Source organism: Giraffa tippelskirchi, chromosome 2 (genome assembly GCF_054371585.1).
Source record: "Giraffa tippelskirchi isolate mGirTip1 chromosome 2, T2T-mGirTip1v1.2.pri, whole genome shotgun sequence".
Lineage (NCBI taxonomy): Eukaryota > Metazoa > Chordata > Mammalia > Artiodactyla > Giraffidae > Giraffa > Giraffa tippelskirchi.
Window position 1 is genome coordinate 62,258,207 of NC_137276.1, and position 21,001 is coordinate 62,279,207.

Sequence of the window (21,001 nt, forward strand, 5' to 3'; positions counted from 1 at the left end):
AAAATGGAAAAGGATTGTTTTATTTCCTCTATGGTTAGAAGTACTGTATTTTAGAGCTCTAAAAGAAGAAAATTAAAATTTGCTGCTTGGAGGAAAACTGAGTAACTGATACAATAGAAAAGGTATGAATTCTCTTCATCATTTGGTATATACTCTATTGCACTGAGAATGAGAACACAAAGAATAGTTTTATTTAGGTTTTGGAGGTATGTTCTTCACTTTAATTTAAATCAATTTTCAATACTGCTTTTAAAAAGTTTCATAATGAAACATATTGCTAAGTGCCTCATTTCTATTTAGGTTCTAAAAATACAAACCTTTAATAGGTTCAACTTAAGATAAGGTTGGTTTAAAAACACACTGCAGTCTGAACCGATTTTCCAAAATAATAAAAGGCCCCATGAAACTTTTTACACCAAGAATTGTCATTTTAAATTCTTAGCAGGTCTGTCATTTAAATCAGGCACTATGCAATTTTCCATCAACATATATATATACACATATATATATATATATATATCTTCTGCTTTGTGTTCTGCCCAGTTCCAGTTTTTATCTCATTCTCCAGTGCCCTCCTAAGCTGCTGCTTCTTACTGAAAATTGCCCAATTCACTTTAAAGATTAGAGATTTTTTTCTTAAAGAAAGATTATCTGAAATTTGCAGAGAAGCTAACCAGAATATCATAAACAATGTCACTGAGGATATTTCCTGATGATAAACACTGGTTATTTTTAGAGGCATTTGGATTGGTCTCTTAGCAGACAGATCACTAGTGGCAACACTCAGTGGCTTTGGGAACTGATTGGGATTTATAACAGAAAATGAAGGTAGGACTTGTGGGAAGAAAAATTGCACACCTTTCCTTTCTTTTTAATCTTTTCACTTCTCTCCTCTCATTTATGTCCCAAATTAAGAGGTAAAATTAAAGTTGGGAGGAAATAGATACAGATTTTGTCTAGTTTGTCACACTAGACTTGAAAGCTCTGACACATTTCCACAGACATTAAACTGTTAAATGATTTATTCTTGTTTGAGTCTTTAAAAATACTGAGATTCAAATCTATGCTTTCATATTACTATCTAACCAACTAAGGAAACTTTAATGACATTTTAAAATCATTCAGTTTCTTTAGATAGCATTCCGTACAAGGATTATATTTTATTAACAATACCGACTTCAGGGTATTCTAATCATGGCTCTTACAGATTCTGAAATGCTTATAGTATTTTAGGGAACCCATGAAGGGATACATCAAGTTGCTGTATGCTTTATGCAATCTAACACATCATTGTCAAATTACCAACTGAGTTTTGCTATGTCAGGAGGTAATAAGGTATACTATATAATCATCACTTTGTTCATATGCTGTAATCAGTTATGGCAGATTTATGGTAAAAAGAAACAACTTTAGAGTCAATAAGTAAGAACTAATGGAAAGGTTAATACGGTGGTTAGTAGAAAATAGAAAAAGCAGTTTGTTGCTAAGACTGAATTTAAACCAGGTATATTCAAAGCATGTAGCTCAAAGGGACAATAAAAATATGAATTAGTACAGTTTAATAATTAGTAAGGTTTAATAAAATATTAAAATTATTATTGGGTACTAAAGAATCATTTGTTATACAACATGTTACATTTCTAAGCATCTATAAAAGTGGTTATTTTTTAGAACTGAAATACATTTCTAAATGTTAGCACATAAAATAGGACACAAATTTATACTCTATATATTTTTTATTTGAAGAATTTTTATGTGACAACAGAGAATATTAATTGTTAATACTGAAATTTAAAATCAGTGAAACTTTAAAACATGACTTAAAACATTTACTTATAGTCTCATGATCAAAACATTTGTCTTTCTAAACTGAACGTTCCCCTCATTACATTTAGCCCTGTACAGCAATTGCCAGTTTGGGAAATTACAAAGGGAAACTTAAATTAGACAAAAATTACTTGGAAATCTTTATTCCTTCTTCTTCATGTGACTCAACCTCATATTCATGAGAATATGTTAAAACAAAAAAAAGCAAACTCCCAAAAAACTATGGTAGTTTCCATTAATTGAGCACTATGAGGCAGTTTCCTATCCTGATACAATTTTTATATAGGTCCTTGAGAGTAGAATACGTATACCACATGCTCACTATCTTCCTCCAAGAAAAAGAAGCACCTTGGTTGTCAAGTCCTATGACATGGATAACATACACATGTATCACTTTGTTGCTTAATAATGAATCTGTCTTCAGTACATTTAAATAACATTTCCATCACAATTTTATAAAACACCTTTCTCTAAAGAGTTCAAAGTGAGTTTACTAATATAGCCAATCAACGCTCACAGCTTCTGTACATGGTAAACAATACTGAGTATGCAAATAAGGAAAGAGTTTCTATACATTCCAGGTCTAGTCAGGTTAAATTTAAAAAGCTTACTTCTATCAAACATTCCAAGTTGCTGTATAGAACACAATATTCTACAGAGTTCTGGCTATATAAATATGATAGTCATAAAAATCACAAACTCAATTAATCTCTGTCAATTAACCTGGGTTTAGATTTGTCAGTGTTTTCTAACAACCCATTGGAAGGTAGATACTACATATATAAAAACATGGTCTTGGCTATTATCTTAATTTTGCCAACAACTATATGGAGTTTGGAATCTCGACAGGATAATATTTCTATAAGGAAAACAGAATTGATTATCTGAAAATTAAAGTAATTATCAATTTTTTGTTTCAGGAAATGTATACATTTTATGCTATCAAAGAAATGAGGAAAAAGAAAGAAAAGAAAAAAAGATTCAAACAGGAAGTTCATATGAGAAGGATTTAAATTAGTCAGTTCCTAGCAACAGTTAAGTATAACCTTTTGGAAATTAATTTACATAATGATAATCTACACGTGGTAAGGTTGAAATTATTTAAATGACATTATATTTCACTATTTAGTGTTGTTCCACCACTGCTTTAGCAGTGAATTCTTATGAAATGTAATGCAGCTAATGAGGTAGCTTTTTAACTGAACAAACTGACAGGCCCCATATCTGCAGAGGCAGCTTGAAACCGTGCCCAACCTCTTGGCTTCCCAAGAGGCTTTTCAAAATTCAATAAATAACATCTGTAGGCGATGTTGGGTGCAGACCTAGCAGAGTGCGTCATAACACTGTGCTGGCAGAACAAAGAAACCATGACGACTGCCAAGTTTCCATGGCAACTACTGCGAGGCTCTGAGAGTATAATAGCACATCAATCACTGTCCAAAAGAACTTCATTATCAGCTAGAAAAAACCTTTAGGATCTGTTTAGTGTGCAATTGTGGGTTAACTCACCTCAAAGCCTTGCTCTCTAGCAAAAGTGGCAGCTTCCTGAAATAAAAAAAAGAACAGTTAATTATAAAGTGCTAGGTAATGAAGAAATAATCCATTTTGAAACTCATTCAAACAGTCTTCTTTTTACACAATTATCTCAATATATTCACATAGTTCAATTTTTATTCTTACACGGAAAAAAAAAATTTCTTTTTTCCTTGGCATAAAAAAAAAGGCAGCAAATGTCAACACACTTCACAAGCTGAAATAAAGAAGATGTAGTACATGTTTTTACTGTAGCTGTCACCATGAGTTCAGGTGTTTTGACCCCGACAAAGAAAATCATTTGAAACCTGAGGAAGATGCAGATGGTTATGTTTTTAATTAAAACAATACCTTTCAGAAAACTCTTCTATAAGAAGAATGTCTGCTAATAAATGTATAGATTAGATTCAGAAAACCCACCATTTTGCAATCTCTGATGAAATTTATTCAGGCAAAGGTCATCAATGGATGCTCAATTAATTAGGCTAAAGAATGATGGGGAACTGGTTATTTCATGGAATCAAAGTATCAAAGATCACATGCTGGTCGTGAGGAGCAAAGTATAACTTTATAGCGGAAGAATCAAGCAGTCATCACTTCAACCCAGTGGTCAATCACCTAATATTCTGATCACCAAATAGTCTGTGGCTTCTGTCATAATGTAGTATAAGGTACAGAGCACCATCTATAAAGTTTTTAACATGAATTAATCAAAATTTTATTCAATAACTTGCAGTCTACAGAAATATATAGGATAGAAGAACAAGTTAAATGATACACTGAGAAAGCTAATAAACAAATCCATAAGGTAGGACATTAGACAGGACAAGTACCTTGGTCTTTTAGTAAGTCAACATCATGATAAAATGTACAGGAGTAATGTACAGATTTTTATTGGAAACTGTTTTGAACAAACCAGTTATAAAATACATTTTGGGTCAGTTTGATTATGAAATGGAAATCAAATAATATTAGGAATTATCAACTTGATATGAAAAAATCCTAGATTTTTAGGTGTATCCTGAAGTATCCTGGGATAAAATGGCATGATATATGTAATTTATTTTAGAAAACTTAAAAAAAAAGAGAAAGTGAAGCAAAAATGGTAAAATATTAATGTATCTAGATGTATTCAGTATTACTATCTTTTGCCTTTTTCAAAATTTTTGTAATAAAAAGCCTATCCCCTCATTTCTCTCTGATTTAAGATGACAGGGTAACAAACGCTGAATATTTTTTAAAATTTAGTTAAAAATTTTAAAACAATGCTTTTCTAGATATTAAATATATCTTAAGGGCACAATCTGATGAACATTATTATATACTCTAATGCCCTTATAATAGGTTATCAAATGACAAAAACACATCTGTGTAACCAAATCCTTTCCCTTTCTTCACTCTCTGCTTTGTGCATATATTTTCATTTTAGTACTGATACAGAAAATGGAGGCAATATTACTTTTCAATTCCACTTCCCTCTTGAAGATGAAAAAAAAAAAAAAAAAACTGCAGACAACTGTCAAGAGTCTCTACATCTTAACTTACATTCCTCCAAAATTATCTTTGCCAAAAGATATTAATAGAAGGATGGGATGTGAGCCTGAGTAGTGAGCAGATCCAACTTAACTAAAATGACTGCTGTACCAAACCATGTAAGGCAGAAACTACAGTTAATGTCTCCAGCACAAATCTGGGTACTATCTACATGTTAAGGAAAACACAGAGAAAAGAAGTATGTATGCACTTATAGTCCAATATACTAATACCAAGTAAGTTTAAAGAACCACATTGAGGGTTTGAGAAGATTGAAACATATGATCACAATCGGACACTGAAGTTAATAGAAAGTGATAAGCTGAAAGTACAACTCCTTAGGCTGTTCACTAGAGAAGCATAAGGCTGACTGAGTTAACCTTAGTTGATACAGATAAAAAAATTAAATCATGATCTTGACAATTGGTGTAAGCATGGTTAGCCTTCTTGACAATTTACTTACACCAGAATCTTGTATACCAGACAGTCAATCTTTACTAGCTTGGATGTCAAGGAAAAGGATAGAGTTCACAAGATAGCAATGTAGAATTTTTCCAAGTTGTCCAACTCAAGAATTAACCAAGCTAATTCTTATATGAAAAAAACAACAAAATAGCTTTGTGAAAACTACATATTTATATGGAACTTTATCAGAGGCATGAAAGAAACCTAAAGGACTGTAAGACTAAGTTAATATGACAAATATGTACAACTAAAATTGTTCTAAGACATAAAAACTCAAAATTCACATACAGTAGATAAGTTGCCATTTTAATGTCCAGTTTTGCTCCCTAAAGTAAGAAGCAATAGACTGTGATCTGTTACGGTACAACAGAACTGACTAATTGCAAGAAGGCACATTTACCAATGTCAGACCATTATTCTTCAATGAAACCGAGCCCTAGGACTCTTCCACATCTGTAAATGATTCCAAGCACTAACATACTTCTGACTGAGGAAGGACATGCTGAAGAAAAGCCAACTCCATTTTCTATCTTAGCGCCCCCTCACACAGGTTTGCAGAGCTGTGCCCTATTACTGAAAAGCTAAGCACTTGTTCTATGGCTTAAAAAGATCTTATCTCCTGACTTCCTCCCACCTTCCTTTGATCTTGGGTTGGTGCCCTCAGTCACTCCATTAGAAAAGGCAGCTGGCTCACATCACTGCAGACTTTCCCACAGCTAACCTCTGATCTGAAGGTGTTTGTAGATACAACGATGGAACAACATTTATTTTTCCCTCACAGCAAAACAAATATAACAACACAGAGGAACTGTTTGACCCAGTAAGAATTTGAGGGAGAATTTTAGTCCTAAGATTCACTGCATGGAGGGACAAAAGGAAAAAGCATTAGGTCAGAAATCAGGGCAGAAAAAAGGCATAAATGGTGGGCAGAACAGTAAGGCAGGTTCCAAATATCAGGGGTAATTCCAAGTGAACTGATCACACTAAATTGAAAAGGACTTTTTAGCATGCCTTTGCAGTAAAAGTGAGAAAAGAAAACAAGCAAGTCCCCATCTGTGCTGCCCCAGGGCGCCACGTACTGAGTTTCACAAATCTAATGAAGCAGTCAGGTTAAAATCCAACCGCAGAGTGGATGTGACATGTGGAGAACAGCTAGGGTTAGAATAGAGAAGCACGGCGGTTCCTAATGCAGGTGATTATCCATGTGATAATCATTATATTTACAGGCTTTCCATTTTAGATCTGACATCAAAAATCACAAAGGAGGAGGGATTAAGGAAATAAACAACCGACACAGAGCTTTCCTGCTCCTCTGAGAGTGCAGCAGTTTCATTCATGCATGACAAGCAACAAAAGCAAAACGAAACAGGCCAGGAAAGAGTATTTCTGAGAAGGCTGGATTTCACATTAACACTTCTTTCCATTTTGATAACTTTCACTATTATTCAGTTTCTCATACAGGTTACATTTTCAAAATCAGTTCCCATTGTTGTCTAAGCTATAATACAGTATCATTTTTGGTTTACAATGAATCATACTCACATATGTCTTTTTACAAAAACAAAGTCATTTTTTTCCTTCCTGGAATTGAGTGTTGTGAATAAAATGACATATAATTAAAGTCTTAGGCTCTCATCTACACCACGCTATTTAGGATTTGCAGTAGGCTTGCTGCTTCACCGACCAGGATAAAAGGATGAAACAACAACCAAGTACAGTTTTTGAGTAGAGGTTTAAAAAATAAAGCTGAAATTCACAGTTAATGAAAACTATGGAATACTTACATGAAGAACTCTTTAAAGGGATTAGCAAACCACTACTAAAAAGCACAGTTCTCAGGTTATACAACAAAGGAAGGAACAACTCAAGTGTGTGTCTGTGTGTATGAAAATACAACAATTTCCTTTATATCTAAGAAGAAAACTATTTTCTTTGCATTTTGCCTGGTAACACTTTGATTTTAATTTATATAGAATTATCTGTAATCACTATAAAACTAAAACCATAAATAGGCCATACTGTTATTCTAATTCCAATTATTTGTTACTAGTTACATAGAAATACAAATGATTTCTGTATATTGGCCTTATATCCTGAGACTTTGCCAAATTAACTTATTGGTTGTAGGAACTATCCTTTTCCTTCAGGGAAACAAGAGGTTCCTACTAACCAAACCACAAAGTTATTTTAAGAATTTAGCAACATGCCTTAAAAAAATCATCTCTTTCCTCCAGGGTAATCTGAAGGATGTAACTACTAACTACCCACCACTACCATAGCTCATAACCCTTGCTCTCCTAATTCTGGTTCTACATTTCAAGGCACTGAACCCATTTAGAGCTATTATCTGCTTATGTTACTACTCTGTTTTTTGATATCAGACACTAGGGATCTTGGGTGTTGACTGAAACTTCATGGACTGAAGTAAAAAAAGGAGAAGATCCAACTTAAGACCAAAGAAAGATAACTTCCGACTATCCACAGAAGGCAGCTCATCCATTCAAAACAAACTATTTCGCTGCTCCAATGCAAACAGAAAGCAGAAAATTCACTGGGGTTTGCATGGTCTTCACTCAAGTCATAGGAGTCCAGAGCTCTGGGAAAAGCCAAGGGAAAATGGAACCAACAAAACAGTTCTGCTGTTTTGTTTGTTCATCTCTCCATCCAACTAGTATTTACCCTGCAAGGATAGTTTTAGGCTAACAGATACTATTATGCTAGAGATACATCAGTGTTACAGCTGTTATACGCCTTATTAGACTTCGACTTGCAATATTTGAAACAATACTGTAAATTCTAAATGGTGTGGTGTACATGAGAGTCTAAGATGGAATGATATCTATGTCTGTCTTTCTCTCTATAAGTCTATGTATAAAAATCTCTGCATATAAATAAAATTCATATTTTTTATACAATTATATGTATGAAGCCTTTTTTGAAGGCTTTCAATGCAAGATAGTATTGGTCAGGAAGCAGTTACAGCCAGATGGAACGAGTAGTTGGCTTAGAAGACCTACACTAAGGTTGCCATTTTATAGCTCATTTGATATGTAATCTTGGGCAAGTCACTCAGTATATACCACTTTATATTAGTAAAACTGAGGCCAACAAAACTGACTGGATTATTACTAGGAATAAATAAAATATTTAATGTGAACTATAAAATCATATCACCTATTAATTTCAAGCTCTTGGTAAAATCGTAGGAAAATTTAAGCAAATGAATTTCAGAGCATCTAGAGTACACTCCATGATTTGTCCTATCTGTGGATCATATGTGTAGCAGGAAACCTCTAAATTGGTTGCCTACTGTGCAGATCCCTAACTGGTGATATTCAAATCCTTGTAAAATTTCCTCCTCTTTGTGTGCTATCTGGACCAAGAGACTCACTTTTAACAAATACCTGACAAAAAGTGATGGGATGTCTTGTTTGTTCATTCTCTTGCTCACACACTCTCTCTCAGCTCTTGCTCCAGGGGAAATAAGCTGCCATGCTGTGAGTTCCCCCATGGAGTGGTCCATAACTAACCATCAGAGAGGATCTAGGGCTTGCTAACAGCCACGTGAATGAGCTTGGAAGTGAATCTCCCCAAGCAGTGATAGGACTACAGCCCTGGCTGACATCCTGATTTCAGCCTTGTAAGACACTCTGAATTCAGAGGCACCAAACTAAGCTGTGCCCAGACTCTCTATCAACATCTTATACACAAGGAACCTAAGCCTCGAAGAGGTTAACTAACATGGTCCAATTCAGATAATCTCTCTATTCAGATTATGCTAATCCTTAAAAAAAATGCTCACAAAAGTCAAACCAAACAAGCGTGGCTAACAGATCAGCGTGGCTAACAGATCAATCACAGGTGAGAAAATAAAGGAAAGGTAATTTAGAAACACATTATCTAAATGGTTTTCTATACCTGATTGTGATTAACCATTTCCTCACTGTAGCAGTGATACACCTCTGAGTTACGCTGACATTTAATGATAAAGAACTATCAGGTATTTATTTTTTTCCTATATTCAGTTCAGTTATCAGTCATGTCTGACTTTTTGCGATCCCATGGACTGCAGCATTATGATGACTTATATTGTTTAATCAAATCCTAAAAGATGATGCTGTTAAAGTGCTGCACCCAATATGTCAGCAAGTTTGGAAAACTAAGCAGTGGCCACAGGACTGGAAAAGCTCAGTTTTCATTCCAATCCCAAAGAAGGGCAAAGCCAAAGAATGTTCAAACTACCGCACAGTTGCACTCATCTCACATGCTAGCAAAGTAATGCTCAAAATTCTCCAAGCCAGGCTTCAAAAGTACGTAAACTATGAAGTTCCAAATGCTCAAGCTGGATTTAGAAAAGGCAGAGGAACCAGAGATCAAACTGCCAACATCCGCTGGATCATCGAAAAAGCAAGAGAGTTCCAGAAAAAACATCTACTTCTGCTTTATTTATTACTCCCAAGCCTTTGACTGTGTAGATCACAACAAACTGTGGAAAATTCTTCAAGATTTGGGAATACCAGACCACCTTACCTGCCTCCTGAGAAATCTGTATGCAAGTCAAGAAGCAACAGTTAGAACTAGACATGGAACGACAGACTGGTTCCAAGTTGGGAAAGGAGTACATCAAGGCTGTATATTGTCACTCTGCTTATTTAACTTATATGCAGCGTCCATCATGTGAAATGTCAGGCTGGATGAAGCACAACCTGGAATCAAGATTGCCAGGAGAAAAATCAATAACCTCAGATATGCAGATGACGCCACCCTTATGGCAGAAAGTGAAGAGGAACTAAAGAGCCTCTTGATGAAAGTGAAAGAGGAGAGTGAAAAAGCTGGCTTAAAACTTAACATTCAAAAAATAATAGGATCATGCCATCTGGTCCCATCACTTCATGGGAAATAGATGGGGAAACAATGGAAACAGTGGCTGACTTTATTTTCTTGGTCTCCAAAATCACTGCAGATGGTGACTGCAGCCATGAAATTAAAAGACGCTTGCTCCCTGGAAGAAATGCTATGACCAACCTAGACAGCATATTAAAAGGCAGAGACATTACTTAGGCAATGAAGACTCATCTAGTCAAAGCTATGGTCCTTCCAGTAGTCATGTATGGATGTCAGCGATGGAGGATAAAGAAAGTTGAGCCTCGAAGAATTCATGTTTTTGAACTGTGGTGTTGGAGAAGACTCTTGAGAGTCCCTTGGACTGCAAGGAGATCAAACCAGTGAATCCTAAGGGAAATTAATCCTGAATATTCATTGGAAGGACTGATGCTGAAGCTGAAACTCTAATACTTTGGCCACCTGATGTAAAGAACTGACTCATTGGAAAAGATTCTGATGGTGGAAAAGATTGAGGGCAGGAGGAGAAGGGGAAGACAGAGGTTGAGATGGTTCAATGGCATCACCGACTCAATGGACATGAGTTTGAGCAAGCTCTGGGAGTTGGTAATGGACAGGGAAGCCTGGTGTGCTGCAGTGCATGGGGTCCCAAAGAGTCGGACATGACTGAGCGACTGAACTAAACGAACTGATCCTGCTTAAGCCTCTAAATATTTCTTCATGCTATCCTTCACACTATGAGTTATTTTTACCTTGTACTATTTACAAAATGTACTTTGTACTTATTTATAAAAATATTTATATATTTTCCTATGAGACTGCATTAATGTTATACTACTTTTAATATTAAATTATTTGTGAAGAGGAAAAGTTTTAATTTGTAAATAAAGTAAACAAAGGCTGGAGAATGCTTTTAAGTAAAATATAAATCTGAGAAACCCCTTTTAAAATGTTTCATTCATGAAAATATCTGTACCCGTTTTTCCAAAGAATATACAACTTTTGGGAGATTTTCAACCTGTGCTCTGGCATTTATTACCATATGCTTCCTGCCTGCAGAATGCTGAATCGAAATATTATTTAACATTTATTGAGTGTCAAAAACTCTGTGGGGCAATGTATAAGCTATAAAGACAAGCATGGCTCCTATCCAATAGGTTTATGATGAAAATTAAACAGTGTATAAAGTATACCTTCATAAACATGACTGAAAAAAAAAAATTACATAGCCGAATTATAACCCAAATAAATTAGGTTCAGTTTAGAACATGCTTAATCCTTTCACAAAATGATTTACTACGTGATGTGTCTGTTTTACCAAGGAAAGCTGTTCATCACTCCCACTGTTATGCATATTTAATGATGGTAGGTAAAGGAAAGCAAGTTTAGGAAAAGTATTTCATCAAAATTTGATTGACTAGCTATTTGGGCTAACTTGTAGAATAATCCAAGTTTTTCAGCTGCTAAAAAAAAAGAGGACAGATGATAGGATACAAAAACGATTAGGGGAGTAGGCCTCTTATTGGGTGTTTTATTTCCATTTCTAGTGAGATACCATGTGTGTGGCATAATGAAGACACTCAACAGATGTCAATTATTTTCCTTATTTCATTTGATCCTCATAAAAATCCCATAAAATAGGTATCCTTCTCCTTTCATAAATAAAAATCTGAAGGTTCAGAGACATCAAAGTATATATCCAATACCAAATAAAATGTATTCATAATAGCTGGCATCTGGATCTGATGATTTCTGAATGGTCTGTGCTGGTCTGCTACTGATGAACTCTTTTAGCTGTTTTATGTCTTGATCTCATTTCCATTTTTGAAAGATATTTTTGCAGGGTATAGAATTTGAGATTGACAATTTTTCTCTAAGTTTCAGCTTGCACTGTTTCAGATGCATTCCTTTTTGGCTCCTGGGCTCTAGAGCACAGGCTCAATAGTTGTGGCACATGGTTAGTTGCTCTGCAGCATGTGGGATCTTCATGGATCAGGAATCAGACCCATGTCTCCTGCATTGGCAGGCAGATTATCCCTGAGTGACCAGGGAAGCCCTCAGATGCATTCTTATCTTTGTTTCTCTATACAGAATATATCTTTAAAAATCTGTTTTAAGATTTTTTATCACTGATTTTATGCAATTTGATTATGATGTTCCTTGGTGTAGTTTTTTCCTTGTTTCTTTTGTGGTTTGTTGAGCTTCTTTGATTTCTGGGTTTATAGTATTCTTCAAATTTGGAACATTTTCACTCTTTTTTACTTCAAATATCTTTTTGTTTCTCCTCTCCAGGACTCCAAATATGTATGTTAGGCCACTTGAACTGGGGCAATCCCTGTATTACACTATTAATAGAATACTTATAAGTTTTAAAACAGACAGTTTTCTTCTTTACTGCATCACCAGTGAAGAACTGAAGGCCTATGGAGAGCAGGCTACAGCTTGTTAACCTTAAGATAAGTAAAATGTATCTTTAGACAGATCTTACTTCCCTCATTTACTGGAAAAAGAAAAAAATCTAAAACTTAAATCAGTTATATTAACAAAAAAACAGTAAAAGATAAGATAAATAATTGATTCTTAGAAGTTTAGATACATGTTTATGTGGGGCAATGAGAAAGGTATTACTGATCAGTTTTAAAAATTACATCAAAAAAGGAAAGGAAGACCTTAGGATGGGGAGAGATTGGCATTTTTATTAAGTAGCTTTTTAATAATTCTTTTCTCTCAAATGTGCACCAATATCCTTTATTTTTTCCATATTCCATGCATTAAGCTTCTTAAAGTTCCTAGCTTCCTATCACACCTTCCTAAGGTCAAGGTATGACAGTCACTGCTACATAGATTCCACCCTCTATGGCCACCCTAATGACCCTAACAGCAGAACCTATCGTAAAAGCTCCTCTATTCTTTGAGTCTCTTGGTCTTTTGAGGGAGAAGAGGAAACAATTAGAAATCATAATAACATTCACAATCCAAAATATTACTGAATTAACTTAAAAAGAAACTTAGGACCACATTGTGACTTAATAACATAACAAAAAATAGTTTAAAACACACACACACAAAAAAAACAAACTGAGAAGCATCTAATCTCCTACCTCTAGTTGGGGAGGGGGTCAGGGGTGGAAAAGGTAGTTCTTCCTCAGGTCATAATTTCTAAACTATGGATATGTATATAACACATTCCATCCAAGTACTACCAAAACCCAGTATTATTTTTCTTCTTGCCAGGTGACTCACAATATAATTATGCAGAATGTATACAGTAGCACTATGCCTTAGAAACACGTCTAACATAGACAAAATTAGAATTTTCATAATGGCCAGTGGGAAGAAACAAGGTTAGCCATGGTGGTAACAATTAATACAGGTCTCTCAAGGAAAAGAAAAAAGAAAGCAAAGAACACACCACCACCAACAACAACAAAAAACCCACAACAAAAATGAAACTACAAAGAAGTCAAAGAAAAAAAAAGTCAGGCTACTAAAAAAATAATTACAGAAAGATGATAGAAAACACCCAACATAACATGTATCTCCATAAATATTTAAGTGGAAGTGCAACTTGCCTACTCTTCCTCTAGGATAAACAGGTTTTAAAAGATACTTTTGAAATGCCAGTACTGCATTTGATAATGAAATGGGAGCCAATCATCTTAAGTCTACAAATTAGAACCAAGAGATATTTCTCTACCTTGCAAACCTTTTTTTTTTTCTTTTGGGCTGTCCCATGTGTGATCGAACCTGCTGTCCTCTGCAGTGGAAGTGAGGAGTCCTAACCATTGAACTGCCAGGGAATTCCCTTTTTTTTCTCCCCTCGCAAACCTTTTGTCAGAATCTGAAATAACACATTTAATCCAAGTGCTTGCCTGTGTGTTTAGTAGTGTCCATAACAAAGTATGAGTTTTCATTAGATGCCAACAACACACTCGGAAATGAAGGTAATTCAGCACAGAGGTAGTAACAAAGTACTGGCATTTTTATTGTACTGAACATTATAAAGTGACTAGCTAACAAATGGGATTTTTGTTAAAAGTATTTTTGACTTACTGTACATAGTATTATAAATCGCTTCTACCTATATCCATTTCAGAAATTTTTCCCATTGGTCACCAATTCTGGCTTTCTCCTTCAGCTTTCTGAATAGGACTTGATCTCTTTTCTAGACCAATGAAGGATTTCTCCATACTGTAAAAGTTAGGAATAATTATTTTAAAAAACATTTATTTTCTCCTATTTTAAGAATAGCCATTTCCTTCTATTTCTTCAGAAGCATAATTTTAATCCTTGTCCAAATTTCTTTGCAGCACCAATTACTCTTCATTTTCTGAATAAATATTTTCCCTCTTTCTAGTCTTTGGTCAGTCTTCCTACTTAACTCCTACGTATTTAAGCCCTCTTGCTTGCATTTTTCCAATTTTATTGGATAATTTAACAGATGAAAAACTGAGATTCTTTTTTTTTTTTGATGCTTTAGAGTGTGACTTTTTCCACCCTCTCCGAGAAACATTCCTCCCTACTTTTCTGTTACATATCATCTTTCCCTTTCTCTCTCACCTTCCCTGTTACTTATCTTCAAATTCATTAACTTTCCTAAACATAGTCTTACCTAGAAATTCAGCTATCAACTTTTCAATCTTTTCTCTCTTTACATTTTTTAGGGGTAATTTCCTTTATTACTTTCATTTGGTATCATCCTCAGATATACTTCCTCACTTCCAGAGTTCCTTTGACATTTTCTTTCTCTTCACATTTGACAGCTTCCAAGTTCTGCCAAGTACATTTTATAAGCACAATGCCTAGATAGTCTTGTTGTCATTCTTACCCACAGAAACCTAGGTCAGGCCTGTATTATCTCTGCCTAGATTACTACTATAGTCTCTTTAAACACTCATATGAGTATTTGAATGCATCCTTACACCCAATCATTAGATCCAGCTTCCTAAATATCAACTCTGATTAGCCTTTGTTCAAAAAGCTACCTACTGCTTCCTGATGAAGTCCTGATAAAAGTTCCAAAGCCTGACTTTCAAAGGTCCTCCATAAAGTGCCCCTACTTTTTCTTTCTAGCCTGATCTTTTACTATTCCCTTGTACATGTACCAGATGCCACTCAAACTAGAATACTTGTTATTCTCTGAACATGCCTCAGGCTTTTTTGCCTTCATGCTACTTTGCACATGTAGGCACTAAATGAATTAGAATACCCTTCAACCACCCTTGTCAAAATCCTACCAATCCCTCCAGGGTTAGTTCAACCATCTTCTCCTTAATGGAAGCCTTCTTGAATTGTTCATGGTCTTTCCTTCCCATCTCCAGAAGTGGCTTTCTGCACTGCAGAAGAGTTTTGCTAAAATTGTCAAGGTTTCTTTTTTTGGCAGTTATGTACAGACTGGAAACCACTATTGGTATAGACAGCTTATCTCTCTTACTAGATTATAAATTCTTAGCACAGAAACTTCTTTATTTTATATCTTCAAAACATCTAATATGTTGCTCTGCCCAGAATAGATGATAAATCTTTGTTGATTTACCAAATGATAAGGACAAAGCACTCACCTACATTAAGCAAAGAAGAAATACCTCTACATTACATCAATGACTTGATTTGTTGTGCTTCATACTTCTGTTTTAGAGATCTTAGTGCTCTGTATATTTCTCTGTTATTTCTTACACTGCTTTACAATTTATTTACCTGGTCTATTTTCTCCCCTAGTCTATGAGTTTCTTAAGAACTAATTTTTATATAGTATCTTAGAATTATGCCTCACACAGAGCATGAATTAAATAAATGAGAGCTGGAATGAGTTAAACTGTTTTAAAAGAAACATAATTTAAAAGGTAAAAGAGATCTTTCTACTTATGTATATTGAGCTTTTCTGGAATGAGATCTAAGATTTGCCCAGCAAATTGCTGGCCTTATGTGTTCCGTGACAGTATTCATTCAATCTGTATATTGTGGTATTTCTGCAGTTGTCCTGCTCTGGGAGGTTACCATAAAGGATTTTGGCACTTGTCTCTTTCCAAGTATCATACAAATAATCACAGAAATAGTTTTTCCTGGAAGAATGGTTAACTCTGAAATATTAAACTATGTTTTCAAAGATAGGCACAGTCTAGACGTCACTGCCAGATACTGGATATCAAAGGGTCTAATATAGCTCAATAAAGATAAGCACCAATATTTATAATAGAAGTAGCAAGAACAGCTACAAAGAAAATCAACAAAAATAACTAAACAAAACCCACAAAACAACCTCCTACATACAGATTAAATAACAGGGGTAAATAGCAAGTCTCAACTCAGGTTTGAGGACTTGATAAGTTATCTACTAAGTGGTTTTATGATAAGCTACTATTTTACTTTGCTGACATATAAGATAATTAGAGAATTTATAGCACGTGGGATAGAAATATAAGTTTAACTGAGCTTACAACCTGCAACAACCCATTATGGTAGATTCACAACTTTAAAATGACTTTTTTTTCTTTAGTAAATGAATGCTAATACATCCAATGTAATACATATCATTTTTTCACTGTCAGTGCACATATCATTATAGATACCACCCCATACATGTGCAGCTCAAGACCTAATGTTAAATTTTCTGGTTTCAACAGAAGAGAAACTGATCTTCATAAATTGATCTTATGTGTTAAGTTTTCCAAGTGTTAGCTGTTTAATCATGTCCAACTCTTTGCGACCCCATGGACTGTACGTAGCCCACCAGGCTCCTCTGTCCCTGGAATTCTCCAGACAAGAATACTGGAGTGGGGAGCTCTTCTCTTCTCTTCTCCAGAGGATCTTCCCTTCCCAGGAATCAAACCCAGGTCTTCCACATTGCAAGTGTATTCTTCACCATCTGAGCCACGAGGGATGCCCAAGTTTTCCAAGAATAAGATCTAATTTAGATAGTGAACCTTTGGAAACAGAAGCTAGAAGCAATGATAACAATCCTAAAAACTTCATTGTTGAAAGGAATGATCTGAGTTACATTTCTAATTAATAGGCACTATATCTCACAAACAAGGAAAGTCAATTCTTCATTAGCCAGAGCAGATTGGACATGGTTTTGACACAACAAGGGCCTGCCTGAGATGTGCTCACCAACCCAGAAGAGTCTGGTAATTAGGCAATATTGGATTAGCAGTTGCAAGATGAAGGCAAGGAGTTGGATTTAGGAGCACATTGCTATATCCCCCACTTCCACTTCAAACAGAGTAATTCACTATATCACTGCCATGGTTAACATTCACTTGGACAACCAACACTAAACAAAGGATTTGTTATTATAGAGATTTTCAGTTATCAATAACTTCTCTTCCTACTCTGCTACCTTTACATTACCCTCTGCTAATTAATAGGTAGACAGTAATTTATTTTTCTTTTTTGAAAGGATGGCAAGAAAAGTCAAGAGTCACAAAAAAGCAATGGTACATTCTTAAGAAGCAAACTACATAAACTGAATATATGAAAAAATACTAAAGTCAAGTTCTATTTAAGGTTTTTCAGGAGCATCCTAAATTGCTCAGTGTATTATTATCACACACAGCATCTGAAAACATAGCTGCCACAGAACATGGCATAATTTTATGTGTAACTGCATAAGAAAAAAAGCTCTCTTATTAGTCTCCCCAAAGCAAAATATAAACATTGTATATTCTACAGATATTGCATAAAATGTGAAATTTGGTGACTATAATAGGCTCAGAACAGGCATTTCATAGCAAATATTTTGTATCTCCAGCCTCCATGTAATCACCATGACAATGTTAGTCAGATACTATTGAGTGCTGTATAGGCACAGGAGTTGTTGGACTTCTCTTGGTTCTAACGACCTGGACAGATTTTTGATTATCTATTGTAGGAATATAGGGAGGGTAGTAATCCCTATCTTTCATGAGAATTTTATCAACCAGTGAGCATGTTAGATATTTTTTAGGTACTTTTTATTTCCAAAGTTATAAGGCACTGTGCAAGAGTCATCTGATTAATCTAAAATAAGGAAAGATTGAAGATGAAAACAAAAATTAAACTCAGACTACAGTATGTTGCAATGGAAGTGAAAAGGGAAGAAAACAAAAGAAAAGGCATTATGGTGGAAGTAGAATTTTCTATAAATCTAAAAGACAGGCAACATTTTAGGAAGGATAGGGAGGTACGGAAATGACAGGTGTGTCCTGTCAGTAGCAAGTGGTCCAATTTGGGTGAGTCATAAGGTATGAATACAGGACTGGAAAGCACTAAGATTTGAAAGGTAGATTTACACTGCAATGAGTTGGAAGACTGGATTTAATTCATTTAACTATGTGGTAGGCAGATGGAGGAGGTGAGAGATATTATGGTTTCTGAGTGGATAGGCACCCTAATTAGGACTACACTTTAGAAAGATGGATTTATCTAGTGGCAATATACAGACTGGATATAAAAGGGAAGACAGGTGAAGATTTTTAGATGGCAGATCAGAGATCAGGTGATGAATACAAAATAATTTAACTCAAAGAGTAAAGTATAGAAATGACAAGTTATAAAGTATACACAATATAATAAATTTTGGGCAAACCTTTTTATTTAGGCTTTCCAAATTACATAAAATAATGAAATAAAATCAAAGAATCCTGGACTTGGAATCAAGAAACTTGGATTCTAGTTCTTTCTTTGTCTCTTACTTTACCTCTAATGTGACTGTGCGCCAGGCAAACTCTCTCAGTTTCCTCATCTTGAGAATGAGAGGCTTAACACTTTTTAAAGTCTGTCTAGGTCTAAAATTCAAATGACCATAAACATGAGTTTTTGGAAGGTCCCTAAGAACTACAGAAAGCCTATTAGAGAAAGCTCCTTAAGCAGAATGTCCAGAGACTCTATCAAGAAATGACTGGACTAAATCAGTGAGATTTAAATATCTGTCAGTTTTTACTGCTTATACCTTTTTGTAAAAGGTAAAGCAACATTTTAGAAGACAGTAAGGGGCTTCCCTGATAGCTCAGTTGGTAAAGAATCCGCCTGCAATGCCAGAGAACCTGTTTTGATTCCCGGATTGGGAAGCTCCGCTGGAGAAGGGAAAAAGCTACCCACTCCAGTATTCTGGCCTGGAGAATTCCATGGACTGTATGGGGTCGCAAAGAGTTGGACAGGACTGAGCGACTTTCACTTTTGGAGAAGGAAATGGCAACCCACTCCAGTATTCTTGCCTGGAAAATTCCATGGTCAGAGGAACCAGGCATGCTACAGTCCATGGACTTGCAAGAGTCGAACATGACTTAGCAACCAAACCACCAGAAGACAGTAAAAGATTCATTCCTTCTTTCTGAAAGCCAAAATTCAAGAAACCTTTTGCCTTATTCATGTATATGAAAACAAACTCTTGCCAAGAGAAACAAATTGCAAAATACAGAGGTTGGAAAATGTGAATCATCACTGGTATTAAAATCAACATTTAATAATTATGTTGCAGTTTCAAATGACTGCTGAATCCCATTAGGTTTAAACATAAATTCAGTAATAATTTATGACTGCATAAGTGGTGTTTAAATGTATTCAGAAGTAGAAACAAGAACCATCTGATAGAGAAATGATGGTGGTTAAAATGAAAAGAAGGTGAAAGTAAAGACATAAGGAGGCCAGGTGAAGGAGAGGAAGGATATAGAAATAGGCTGCAAGTGAATGTACTACAGTGATGATTCTGAGGCAGATGCTTACAAATTTATGTTTTGTACTATGCATTTTCATACTTTATGGATTCTGAGTTAACACTACAATAAAAGATGGGACACCTGTCATTTAAGAAGCAGAAATTATTTCAGCAGAACTTTATGCCAAGTTCGTAAGGATTTTTAGAACATATGGAAATATGCACCACATGATTGAAAATAACAATTTGGCCTTTATTTCACATCCAATTTGGATTTTAGTTAACTGTTAAAAGTTTTTATTCATCTTATTTTTAATCATATTCATTAATCTGAAAAATAGAATTGCAAGTGGTGTCTTATTAAGACAAGATTCATGCTTTATTGTTGATATGATCACTTGTTTAAAAATCACCAGTCTCCTAATCAGCAACCTTGAATTGTTAAAATATTTAACTCTCTCTTTCAGTTAGCTGGGAGTACTATGGAACTCAACAAGCCCATAGAAAGGATACAGTAATGTTCCTGGAGTTAGGCCATATTCTAAGATCCATCATTTGACTTTCCAGGCTCTAATCCGCCCCCTCTTCTTTTTGAACTCCTCTACTGTCACCTGACCTTGGGGCTCCCAGGGATTTAAAACCATATTTTAAATAATTTAGGGCCTCACAAGGACATTTTCTCTCCATGCTACCAATACTCAGCAATTTTTTAAGGGCCCTCAGGCACAAAATAGGGAAGGGAGAGCGTAAAAAGTCAATCTTAAAGGGTCAACAGAAAATATCCAACATAGAAAATTAAATATAAGCTACTAAAGCTACCAACCTCAGCCAGAACTTTCATGCAGAGGAAGCAGCAGAGCCACTGAACTCCCAAAGCTAAGGGCTATGGGTCTCAGCAGAGCCCACGTGGACAGAAGACAGGGGGTGGAGAGTGGTGGTGAGTCCCTGAGTGCTATACTTTGTGTAAGAACTCTGGGGAGGTGAAGGAAAGCACCCCAATAATGATATGCATTTAATTTCCCAGGAAAGCAATTTAAAATTGCACTAAATTTAAGGAAAATAAGATTCAAGCGACAACTTTTTGGGTGGAGGCAAATGTGCAATTAAGGAGTAAGAACAAAGCAAATGCCGAAAAGCCTACATCCAATATAAAATAATGTTTATATA

At 35.2% G+C, this 21,001-nt stretch overlaps 1 protein-coding gene across 7 annotated transcripts in view; it reads right to left on the reverse strand.

Moving 5' to 3' along the window:
• Positions 1–21,001, reverse strand: part of ADK (adenosine kinase) — a 519,359-nt gene that overhangs the window by 101,059 nt on the left and 397,299 nt on the right. For all 7 annotated transcript variants that reach the window (XM_081564617.1, XM_081564638.1, XM_081564648.1 and 4 more), the window contains one exon: positions 3,337–3,372. In XM_081564617.1, coding sequence (XP_081420743.1) covers positions 3,337–3,372 — 36 coding nt within the window. The remainder of the gene's footprint in view (positions 1–3,336; positions 3,373–21,001) is intronic.